The 13,086-nt window shown below is 47.9% G+C and overlaps 1 protein-coding gene across 3 annotated transcripts in view; it reads left to right on the top strand.

Moving 5' to 3' along the window:
- EFCAB5 (EF-hand calcium binding domain 5) overlaps positions 1-12,784 on the top strand; it is a 154,390-nt gene extending 141,606 nt beyond the window's left edge. For all 3 annotated transcript variants that reach the window (XM_063955958.1, XM_063955959.1, XM_063955960.1), the window contains exon 21: positions 10,166-12,784. In XM_063955958.1, the coding sequence (XP_063812028.1) occupies positions 10,166-10,317 (152 nt within the window). In that variant the 3' untranslated portion in view covers positions 10,318-12,784. The remainder of the gene's footprint in view (positions 1-10,165) is intronic.
- The last annotated feature ends 302 nt before the right edge of the window (positions 12,785-13,086 follow it).

Below are 13,086 nucleotides of genomic sequence, written 5' to 3'. Positions count from 1 at the left end.
AAGACTGGAGCACCACCAAAAACTACTGAACCTGCCCTGCCATCATCTGAAGCAAGAAGTGGTAACGAGGTGGAATTCAACCCTCTATATGCTTCAGAGGTTGGAGGAGCAGCAAAAGGCCATTCAAGCCTATACAATTGAGCACGATATAGGAGGTGGAATGCACCTGTCTCAAGTGCAGTGGAGAATGATTTCAACGTTGTGCAAGGTTCTGATGCCCTTTGAACTTGCCACACGTGAAGTCAGTTCAGACACTGCCAGCCTGAGTCAGGTCATTCCCCTCATCAGGCTTTTGCAGAAGAAGCTGGAGACATTGAAGGAGGAGCTAACACGGAGCGATTCCGCTAGGCATGTGGGACTTGTGGATGGAGCCCTTAATTCGCTTAACAAGGATTCACGGGTGGTCAATCTGTTGAAATCAGAGCACTACATTTTGGCCACCGTGCTCGATCCTAGATTTAAAACCTACTGTGGCCGGAGAGACCAACCAGCCACACGTGTAATGGCGGCTGCGGCACTGAAGGTGTTAATCCTCGTGCCCGGCGCCATATTAAGGGACAATGGGCGCTTGGCGCCACTTTAAAATTGTGCACTGGTGCTAAGCGCCATCTTTAAATGTAGTGTGGGTGCTAGGCACCGGGTATTTAAAAATATATTTAATACTGTGTTTTCACCAATGTTATATTTAAGGCAATAGGCACAGTTGTAAGACTGCACATTTACATTGCAGCAAATGCCAGCACTTAGAAGGAATGTGTAAGCTGTGTTGGTTTTAAAATGCATTTACGTTTGTGGACAAATGGCTTGGAAGCTTCTCACCTAGGGATTGAGATGCTGATGACCCTGGCACCTGGAAAGGGGTGTATGGACAAGCCATTTGTTTGAGATTGAGATGCGTCTGTGTAACTTTATAGACACATGCAGGTGAAAGGATTTGTTGCTGTCTTCTCTGAATATTGTGTGAACTGGGTTTGCATGGAGATGTTAGAGAGACAGGAACATGTTAATCAGATTGTGTTTCACAAATGCAAACTAGTGGGTTTCATTCAACAACAGTTTGATGTAAGATTTCTTAGGCTGCATTATGTGTGATGCAGATTATGTTTAATTTACAGTATAAGAACGTTGTCTATGTGTGAGAGGGTGAATGCAATTGAAATGCAAGTTACATTTACATTTGTGAAAGAGACAGGAACATGATAATCAGATTGTGTTTGGGATAGCACACTGGTTTGGTTATATATGAAGAGGAGCAGGAATGTGCGTTATCTAATTCTTAACTTTTGAATTGTAAACTTGTATTTCTTTATATTTTCTGCGATAACCTGATTGGTTGGAGAAGACAGGGAGGGCTTACCCCCCTGTGGTACTGTGTGTAGAACTGAGATAAAAAGGAGACCTGCGTGCCTCCAGATGGTAGTATTGTAACATCTTCTTCTGCTGAAAAGATCTTGATTGTATGCCGTTGCCCCTAGCAATAGGGAGGAGCCTTTTTAAAGGTTATTTGAGCAATAAACACCTTTGCCTCAAGAAGACTGCTTCATCTTGTGACCAACAGGGTTAGGCCAAACCTAGCCCCGTTCTCCGGCTGTCCAGGGAAGCACCTGACGTCTCCAAGCTCCGCCTTCCGCCAGCTACCGGTAGAGGCCTAGCAAGTGGCTAGTGGGGATTCGTCGACACCACACAGGTGTGGTAAAGCAGTGCGTCGGCACATACAGAGCAGAACCGTGGTTCCAAACGCCACGGCAGGTTAGGAGTTTGGTGGTGGCAGCGAGAACCCGCCCACAGCGCAGTGGGTGGAGTCAGTAACAGGCGGTTACTGACGGTAAGCGGGAATCCCCTATGTGGTCAGGCCTCGTGCGGCTTGACCTTCCATTCTGTGCGCAGTCAACGGGACGCGGAAGCTGCGAGTGCTTCCGTACGGTATCGTCCTGTCACAGAAATTGGTGGCATAGTGGTGGGATAATCCCAGGCGGCTTTTCATCACCCGATTGGAGAAGCCGAGTTACTCAGGAGAGGAGTAACTGCAGCGCAGGAGAACGCACAAGATGGCGGAATTCAGCGGAATGTCCAAGGATGATCTGGAGATCGTATGCCAGGACAAGGGTGTGGATATCCCTTTCAACGCGTCCAGAAGCGTCATGAAGGCGGCGCTCAGGAGCTGGGAGGAGTCTCATCGGGCGGAGGTGGAAAGCACTGACGGCGTCAGCATCGCAGAGGACGGCCCAACAGTGGACCTTCGTGAGGAACCGGTGAGAACCACAAGCCCCGCCCTCTCTCACAGCAGCAATGTTTCCCAGCAATCCCTAGCAGGGCCAGGATCCCAACGTCCCAGGGGGGGCGGCCCGGATACCCTAGCAGATCGGCTAGCGGAATTGGGGGAAAGGGCAACGGAGCAAGAACGCATGCTTGTCATTCGGATGTGGCATGCGGAGCGGGCATCACAAGCCGTGGTACCCCGGGAGCCGTTGTCAGCTGTTGTACACAGATCAGGACGAGTTCAGTTTGCCAAGTTTGCAGACAGTGATGGGGACATTGATGGACATTTGCAAGTTTTTGAAAGGACTTGTAAACTACATGATCTACCCAAGTCAGAGTGGGTGAGACACCTTGTACCCACTCTGCATGGAGAGGCCTTGGAGGCCTATCGAGGAGTGGCGACGGAGGACTGTGGGAACTACGACGAAGTCGCGAAGGCCCTCCTCCAGCGATTCTTCATCACTCCGGAGTCTTACAGGAAGAAGTTCAGAGACTTGCCCAAGAATCCTAGCAGCACCCATGAGCAGTTCGCCACCCAGCTGCGGCAGTACGTGGTGAAGTGGGTGAAGGATTCAGAAGCCACTACATGGGACGCACTGATCGACCTGATCTGCAGGGAGCAGTTCTACCGCCGGTGCGCCCAGGAAGTGAAGGAGTGGGTGCTAGATCGAGAGCCACCCAGCTTAAAGATGGCTGCCCAATTAGCCGACAAGTATGTGGCAATTCGGCCACGGGGGCAGAAGCGCCCCGCCAGCAGCCAGCTCCAACAGACTGTACCACCAAGGGGACCCCCCTCTTCAGCTCATCACCCCCAAAGACAAGCATCTTCCAACCCGGGTGCTCTTGGCCAGCAACCGCACCGCAGCGTCCCTGCAACTGATCAGAGATCATCGGTGCCACGACTGGAGAAGAAGTGCTACGGCTGTGGGAAAATCGGACATCTGAGGATGAACTGTCCTGCATCCCAAGCACCCCAGACTCGTGCCCCAAATCTGAGTGCTGGAGCCCGGCTCGCTTGTTTGACGAGAGGAGATGAGCCTACAGAGACTGTTCCCCCTCCAGTCAGTCCGATGGAGTGTGGCGAGAGACAGGTGCACTCTGCAGAGAGAGTCACCTGCATGGCCAAACAGCCCCTACACAACATGTGGAGGCACCTGCAGCCAGTCCACGTGGGACCCCTGCAGGGAGAAGGCCTAAGAGACTCTGGGGCCTCAATCACTGTGGTGAGCCCCCACCTTATAGATCCTGCTGCAGTATTGCAGGGTCACACTGCCACGGTCACCCTGGCAGAAGGAACAGAAAAAGCGGTTCCCATGGCAAGAGTCTACCTGGACTGGGGAGCTGGACCAGAGTTGCGAGAAGTTGCCGTCATGGATGGTCTCCCAACTGATGTGGTCCTAGGAAATGATCTGGGTGGTGGGATCGTCACTATGTTTGTTGGCGCCATTCCCCGGAGTCAAGTTCCAAAACCACCGTTGACATCAGCTACTCCAGCACAGCCCAGCCCAGAGGAAAAGACTACAGCTGCTAGACAACTGCCAACACAGCCAACCACAGCATCAACCAGCCCAGAGGAAAAGATTACAGCGGCTAGATCTGTACATCGACCCCGCATGCCTTTTGCCTCTGGTATGCCTACGTCCCCTAGCAACGCAGAGGATGTCGGTTCCAGCTTGTTTGATCCTGTGGGGGTGCCCAATGATGCTCCTGACCCAAGTGGTTTGCCAACTCCGGCGGTGAGTATGAGAAACCACACTGATTTTTCCATGACTGACCCCTACCAGACTGACCCTAGTAGTTCCCACCTAGATCCCCCTGTAGAGTGTCCCAATTTAGGAGAGATTGAGGGCCACAGGCAGGAGTTTAGGGAGGCTCAACTCTCTGACCCATCCCCAAAAGGCATGAGGCGCCACTCTGGCAGCGGCCTTGACAGGGTTGGGGCAGGAAGTTTGACCTGGCGGGAAGGGTTAAGGTACAGGGTAGCCAGGAAAGTGGGAGGGGATAGACCAGATAGGGAATGTGTCCAACTGGTCCCCTCAGGGAAAGTTCCTGCGCAACCGGTGTCGGTTGCCAGTGAAACCCCTTTGGACAGTAACCCGGAGACAGACCGTACCCTAAAGTGCCTGACACAGTGCTTACCCTGGTCTGGAATGTCGGATGACGCCCAGACCAACTGTAAGGCTGGTGCCATGCGTTGGCAGCCGGGGCACTCCGGCGTTTGTGTTGTCTCTGGGCCTCTGCCCATAGGAGAACCCTTGCAGCAAGTTGCTGTGGACATAGCAGGTCCCCTGCCTGTGCGCAGTAGATCGGGGAAGACACGCAGCCTCCCTGTAGTGGATGCCACACAGGATCCAGAGGCTGGTGGTCTGGCCGCCATCACTGCGGCACAGGTAGCGGACGAGGAGGAAAGAGTAGGCCTAGGTGACAGGGTAGGTTTCCCGAGTCAAAGGTCGACAGAAGAGGATTGGAGGGCAGGTCTGACAGTTAGGGCAGACAGTTGCCAGATAGGTATGACGGAGGTGCAGTGCCTGGGGCACCATGTGGGAGGAGACAGGGGTAGGCCCAACCCAGAGGGGGTGGAGGCAACCAGAGGCTGTCCCCGACCCACATCACCCAGACCGGTACTGACCTTAGAACCTGTAAGGCCCTACGGACATGTTGTCATTGACTTTAGTCCTGTAGTGAACCCCTTGACAGAGATGGCTAGGAAGGGCATTCCCAAGTCAGTGGACTTTGCACCCGCTTGCGAGTTGGCATTCCAGTCATTGAAGGAGGCTCGGGTACCCGCTCCAGTGCTGATGGCGCACATTCTTGACCAGGACTGTGTGTTACGAACTATTGCGCCACTGCACGGACTGGGAGCAGTACCGAGACAGAAAGAGCCATATGGGCAGGAGCACCCTGTGGCCTGGTTGAGCAGTATACTGCTATTGTGGGAGGTGGGGTATGCCCCAGTTGGGACACCGTGGGTGGCACTTGTTTGTAACCAGCCCCCCGCCGTGGTGACTTACCACCCACCTGTTAGGTGGCGGCAACCTACCTTGGGGAAATTGGACAGACTTTTGTGGTGGAGCCTTGAACTTGGACTTCAGGTGGACTATTTGAACATTGTGCACACACGAAGAGAGGCCCACTACACTATGGATGAACTGTCTAGGCCAGAGCCTACACATCCCAGGTAGCGTCCCCTTTACCCCAACGGACTGCGGGACCAGGACCCAAATCGTTGGGACATGGGTCCCTGGTTGACCCGCTTGAATGGGGGGGGAGGAGTGTGGCCGGAGAGACCAACCAGCCACACGTGTAATGGCGGCTGCGGCACTGAAGGTGTTAATCCTCGTGCCCGGCGCCATATTAAGGGACAATGGGCGCTTGGCGCCACTTTAAAATTGTGCACTGGTGCTAAGCGCCATCTTTAAATGTAGTGTGGGTGCTAGGCACCGGGTATTTAAAAATATATTTAATACTGTGTTTTCACCAATGTTATATTTAAGGCAATAGGCACAGTTGTAAGACTGCACATTTACATTGCAGCAAATGCCAGCACTTAGAAGGAATGTGTAAGCTGTGTTGGTTTTAAAATGCATTTACGTTTGTGGACAAATGGCTTGGAAGCTTCTCACCTAGGGATTGAGATGCTGATGACCCTGGCACCTGGAAAGGGGTGTATGGACAAGCCATTTGTTTGAGATTGAGATGCGTCTGTGTAACTTTATAGACACATGCAGGTGAAAGGATTTGTTGCTGTCTTCTCTGAATATTGTGTGAACTGGGTTTGCATGGAGATGTTAGAGAGACAGGAACATGTTAATCAGATTGTGTTTCACAAATGCAAACTAGTGGGTTTCATTCAACAACAGTTTGATGTAAGATTTCTTAGGCTGCATTATGTGTGATGCAGATTATGTTTAATTTACAGTATAAGAACGTTGTCTATGTGTGAGAGGGTGAATGCAATTGAAATGCAAGTTACATTTACATTTGTGAAAGAGACAGGAACATGATAATCAGATTGTGTTTGGGATAGCACACTGGTTTGGTTATATATGAAGAGGAGCAGGAATGTGCGTTATCTAATTCTTAACTTTTGAATTGTAAACTTGTATTTCTTTATATTTTCTGCGATAACCTGATTGGTTGGAGAAGACAGGGAGGGCTTACCCCCCTGTGGTACTGTGTGTAGAACTGAGATAAAAAGGAGACCTGTGTGCCTCCAGATGGTAGTATTGTAACATCTTCTTCTGCTGAAAAGATCTTGATTGTATGCCGTTGCCCCTAGCAATAGGGAGGAGCCTTTTTAAAGGTTATTTGAGCAATAAACACCTTTGCCTCAAGAAGACTGCTTCATCTTGTGACCAACAGGGTTAGGCCAAACCTAGCCCCGTTCTCCGGCTGTCCAGGGAAGCACCTGACGTCTCCAAGCTCCGCCTTCCGCCAGCTACCGGTAGAGGCCTAGCAAGTGGCTAGTGGGGATTCGTCGACACCACACAGGTGTGGTAAAGCAGTGCGTCGGCACATACAGAGCAGAACCGTGGTTCCAAACGCCACGGCAGGTTAGGAGTTTGGTGGTGGCAGCGAGAACCCGCCCACAGCGCAGTGGGTGGAGTCAGTAACAGGCGGTTACTGACGGTAAGCGGGAATCCCCTATGTGGTCAGGCCTCGTGCGGCTTGACCTTCCATTCTGTGCGCAGTCAACGGGACGCGGAAGCTGCGAGTGCTTCCGTACGGTATCGTCCTGTCACACCTACCTTGGATCTCTCTTTCCGGCAGACACAAGTCTGCTGGGGTTGAAAGACCTGCTGGTGAGAAAATTGTCAAGTCAAGCGGAACGCGACCTGTCAACATCTCCTCCTTCACATTCTCCCGCAACTGGGGGTGCGAGGAAAAGGCTCAGAATTCCGAGCCCACCCGCTGGCGGTGATGCAGGGCAGTCTGGAGCGACTGCTGATGCTGACATCTGGTCCGGACTGAAGGACCTGACAACGATTACGGACATGTCGTCTACTGTCCCTGCATATGATTCTCTCAACATTGAAAGAATGGTGGAGGATTATATGAGTGACCGCATCCAAGTAGGCACGTCACACAGTCCGTACTTATACTGGCAGGAAAAAGAGGCAATTTGGAGGCCCTTGCACAAACTGGCTTTATTCTACCTAAGTTGCCCTCCCACAAGTGTGTACTCCGAAAGAGTGTTTAGTGCCGCCGCTCACCTTGTCAGCAATCGGCGTACGAGGTTACATCCAGAAAATGTGGAGAAGATGATGTTCATTAAAATGAATTATAATCAATTCCTCCGCGGAGACATTGACCAGCAGCAATTGCCTCCACAAAGTACACAGGGAGCTGAGATGGTGGATTCCAGTGGGGACGAATTGATAATCTGTGAGGAGGGGGATGTACACGGTGATATATCGGAGGATGATGATGAGGTGGACATCTTGCCTCTGTAGAGCCAGTTTGTGCAAGGAGAGATTAATTGCTTCTTTTTTGGGGGGGGTCCAAACCAACCCGTCATATCAGTCACAGTCGTGTGGCAGACCCTGTCACTGAAATGATGGGTTGGTTAAAGTGTGCATGTCCTGTTTATACAACATAAGGGTGGGTGGGAGGGCCCAAGGACAATTCCATCTTGCACCTCTTTTTTCTTTTCTTTTTCTTTGCGTCATGTGCTGTTTGGGGAGGGTTTTTTGGAAGGGCCATCCTGCGTGACACTGCAGTGCCACTCCTAGATGGGCCCGGTGTTTGTGTCGGCCACTAGGGTCGCTTATCTTACTCACACAGTCAGCTACCTCATTGCGCCTCTTTTTTTCTTTGCGTCATGTGCTGTTTGGGGAGGGTTTTTTGGAAGGGCCATCCTGCGTGACACTGCAGTGCCACTCCTAGATGGGCCCGGTGTTTGTGTCGGCCACTAGGGTCGCTTATCTTATTCACACAGTCAGCTACCTCATTGCGCCTCTTTTTTTCTTTGCGTCATGTGCTGTTTGGGGAGGGTTTTTTGGAAGGGCCATCCTGCGTGACACTGCAGTGCCACTCCTAGATGGGCCCGGTGTTTGTGTCGGCCACTAGGGTCGCTTATCTTACTCACACAGTCAGCTACCTCATTGCGCCTCTTTTTTTCTTTGCGTCATGTGCTGTTTGGGGAGGGTTTTTTGGAAGGGACATCCTGCGTGACACTGCAGTGCCACTCCTAGATGGGCCCGGTGTTTGTGTCGGCCACTAGGGTCGCTTATCTTACTCACACAGTCAGCTACCTCATTGCGCCTCTTTTTTTCTTTGCGTCATGTGCTGTTTGGGGAGGGTTTTTTGGAAGGGACATCCTGCGTGACACTGCAGTGCCACTCCTAGATGGGCCCGGTGTTTGTGTCGGCCACTAGGGTCGCTTATCTTACTCACACAGCGACCTCGGTGCAAATTTTAGGACTAAAAATAATATTGTGAGGTGTGAGGTATTCAGAATAGACTGAAAATGAGTGTAAATTATGGTTTTTGAGGTTAATAATACTTTGGGATCAAAATGACCCCCAAATTCTATGATTTAAGCTGTTTTTTAGGGTTTTTTGAAAAAAACACCCGAATCCAAAACACACCCGAATCCGACAAAAAAAATTCGGTGAGGTTTTGCCAAAACGCGGTCGAACCCAAAACACGGCCGCGGAACCGAACCCAAAACCAAAACACAAAACCCGAAAAATTTCCGGCGCTCATCTCTAACTCATGCACAAGGTATATTGATGTTGCTGATGATGATTACGGCAGATGCAATTGTAACACACTTGCGTACAACTTTGAATCGATGCCAGTATGTGCCGGTTGCCTGGGTAACACACACTGGTAGGAACAGTCTGAAAGCTTTGCAAGTCTGTGATTTCACTGCGCAAAAAGGAATCTGCATGTGCAAACATGGAGGCATGTGTTACTTTTCTGGTATGCTGCAGAGCTTTCACTGGAGCCAATAAGGTTTCTGCTCTTGTGCAGCTCAGGATGCACACATTCATTCTCTGTTTTTACATATCATTAATGTTTATTTCATTTTTATTGGTTTTCAAAAAAGACCTGTGGAGTACCAATCTGTGACCCAACAGGGAGAAGACCGGTCACTGCAGGGACTTGCCAGGCCATGCGTATATGGACTTACAGGAAATGCTGCACATGTTACAGAAAGCCAGTTATGAGATTCTATTCCAGGTGTTATCCCTTGAACATTATCTGGGGTTCCAATATGAGGCTTTTAGGGGCTTGGACCCTGGGTATCATTTTCTCTTGACCAAAAGGTTTAGGGGATTACCATTTACAGGAGGCTTTTGTTGCTTTAGTGACTAAGGGCTACCTTTACTTAGCAATAGTATATGCAAAACGCAACCGATTTTAAATTTTTTATTATTATTATCATTGTCATTTTAACTTTCAGGATTAAAACTGCTCACTTGCAAATGCCGTAAATGTAACTCTAGGTGAACATGACCAATAATGTCTCTATTATCCTTTCTATAGTCTATATATCATGGTCTACCAATCTACTAACTAAGCTACAGATGACCTTCCAGAACCAGTTTTAATGTCAGAATATATGTGCTATACGTGCCCATTCTCACACATGCTCCAAGACCGGGGAGACAGTCAGGCTGTTGTGTGTAATCTGGCAGTGTAAAGGCCACAACCCATATAGAAATTTATACTGACATGGTTAGAACATCTAGAAAAGTTCCAGTTTTAGTAAATAGCTAGACATTCCTCAACTTCCTACTTCATGATAAAATCTCTTTCCTATTGCTGCACACAGGGAATATATCAAACACTGTGGTGTTATGTAAAATTCTATTGCATTCTTAAACCCCTAACCCCCCATCTCCACCCCCGTTTGAAAATAACATTGTTAATATTGATTTTGTGAAATATGTTTCAGGTATTCCCAGAGGCGCAGTCTGGAAACATGGCTCTATCCCAGCAGAACACCTCTATAACTGGGCTTTCACCTGTCTCTCACTTATGGAGCTTTCTCAGAAAATGCAGAAGACACACTCCCCGTCCCTGGTCTCACTTCCACCACCCAGCTAACATATGAATAAAAATAACACAGTGCCTGCGCTACCTGCTTTGTATGTTTAATAGTAACTTGTTGCTTGCATACTCCCAGCGGTATCCTGTTAGCCGTGGTAAATAACGCTGACAGGGCTACCCTTTTAGCCCCAATGCTGTTATTTATTGGGGATTTGGTTTTACCTGCCTCAGGCAGGCGGAACCAAATCCCCGATGAGAATATTTTTTCCGCAATAGCTACCCCGTGGACCCTATGTGTTTTTGCGCAAATAGGGCTGATTTGCTGAACAAAAAAAGTGGAGTAATAATTGAATACCCCAAAGTGACCATCGGGCTTTTATCGCGATAAAAGCCTGTTTTGTTTTAATTTGGCAAATTACCGCAGCTAATAGGATACCCCCGTTGTGTGTTAATGGTTATTCTGTTCCACTACAAGACTGTCGGTGTAGGTTCTTCTCCACTCCATGACCAGACCAAATGTTCACATTTAATAGAGACATGTTAATTTCTTTGCATTAGCAAATGAATGTTCCATTGTTTTGTTGTTTTTTTATGGAACAAATTTAAACATAAACATATGTATTTTATGGGGTTTATATAGAAACAAAATAGCTAAAATAAGAAAACAATACTTTCCCACTATTCATCTTATAGCTCTGTTCTCGAGTTGTAAGGTGTACAGGTGTACATTTTAGTCTCCCGTGTGATATCCCACAACTGGGGAAAAGTGTGGAGGATCAGTGTTCAGGAAGTAAAATGGTGGTGTTTGGCCTAAAATGGTGGGGTTAGGGCAAACTGCTATCCCTGTAAATTAGATCTAATCTGAACATCCTGTACATTGTTATAGGAGCCCCTGAGGATCGCACCAGAGTGCAATAAAACTATCTTATATCTACAGTGTTTACAGTATGCTCCATTTACCATATCTAGCAATGCACTGCAAGGCAATCTGTGATGACACACTGGGGTTACTGATAGAGGAACAGACAATGTAGGTGACTGGAGGAAACTGTTTGGTCATTGGTTGCTCTATTGTCAAACACCACATACTGTAGGAGCAAACACCACATAGTAGCAAACACCACATACTGTAGGAGCAAACACCACATACTGTAGGAGCAAACACCACATACTGTAGGATCAAACACCACATACTGTAGGAACAGACACCACATACTGTCGCGGCAAACACCACATACTGTAGGAGCAAATACCACATAGGAGCAAACACCACATACTGTAGGATCAAACACCACATACTGTAGGATCAAACACCACATACTGTAGGCGCAAATACCACATAGGAGTAAACACCACATACTGTAGGAGCAAATACCACATAGGATCAAACACCACATACTGTAGGATCAAACACCACATACTGTAGGATCAAACACCACATACTGTAGGAGCAAATACCACATAGGCGTAAACACCGCATGGGAGCAAACACCACATACTGTAGGAGCAAACACCACATACTGTAGGATCAAACACCACATAGGAGCAAACACCACATACTGTAGGAGCAAATACCACATACTATAGGAGAAAATACCACATAGGAGTAAACACCGCATGGGAGCAAACACCACATACTGTAGGAGCAAACACCACATACTGTAGGATCAAACACCACATAGGAGCAAACACCACATACTGTAGGCTTAAACACCACATACTGTAGGAGCAAATACCACATAGGAGCAAACACCACTTACTGTAGGAGTAAACACCACATACTGTAGGAGCAAATACCACATACTGTAGGAGCCAATACCACATACTGTAGGAACCAATACCACATACTGTAGGAACCAATACCACATAGGAGCAAACACCACATACTGTAGACGCAAACACTACATAGGAGCACATTCTGTAGGAGCAAACACTACATAGGAGAAAACACCACATTGGAGAATTTGGGCAGAACATCTGTAATACACATTTGACAACCTGACCTGTTGTAGTGCCCTGTTCCATCTTACCCCTACACATATGCTTTGGGTGACAATGTAGAAAATTAACCTCTAGCCTAGTGCTGGGATCTATGATTTATGTTTTAGCTGTTTGTTACATCTGATAAAGGTTGGGAACAGATTTGTTTCACTGAGATAACAGGGCAAGCTTCTACTGTATACTGCAATTTAGTAATAGCAAAGGAATTCGGAGTAGTTAATAAGTACCAGATTACACTTAAGACGTGTTTAAACTGTCATATACAATGCTGTATAAAAAGTAAAACCCCAAACACAAGCGCTACTGTACGTTTAAAAATATGTTTCTACTATCTGTTGCTCTATATTGTAAATATACTCTGTTCTGTCATGCACTATATTGGTCTCCAGGCTCCCTGTTTCAGCAGCTCTGCAGCGAAGCAGTTAAGGTGTTCTGTATTGAGAGTGACAGAAAGATTCCATCTCTGTAATAACATATTCCAAGCAAGAACATCTTTTTAATAAAACCAAAATTTGGGAAATTACATCTGTGTGTTATTTTATTTATCTGATAATACACTGCCAATACAGGTCAGAGCTGTCTTGCTGATTCATGTGATAAGGTGCTCTTGTTATTGTGCTACCTGATCCCAGAGATAATCTCTTTTCTGCTTTGTATTTCTGTAAAAGGACAATTAGGGAGAAACAGCCATGTTTCCAGGAATCTTCTAAAAGATATTAAACTGCCAGTACAAAACATTATTTATCCAAAATACCTACATACTGCAATACTGCCTTCCCACCAGGCTTTCTGTTAGAGAAAGACTGACATTTCTATATTAAAGAG

This window comes from Pseudophryne corroboree, chromosome 2 (genome assembly GCF_028390025.1).
Source record: "Pseudophryne corroboree isolate aPseCor3 chromosome 2, aPseCor3.hap2, whole genome shotgun sequence".
In the NCBI taxonomy this organism is placed as follows: domain Eukaryota; kingdom Metazoa; phylum Chordata; class Amphibia; order Anura; family Myobatrachidae; genus Pseudophryne; species Pseudophryne corroboree.
The sequence above is the reverse complement of the archived record's forward strand: the minus strand, read 5'-3'. Positions and strand labels throughout refer to the sequence as shown.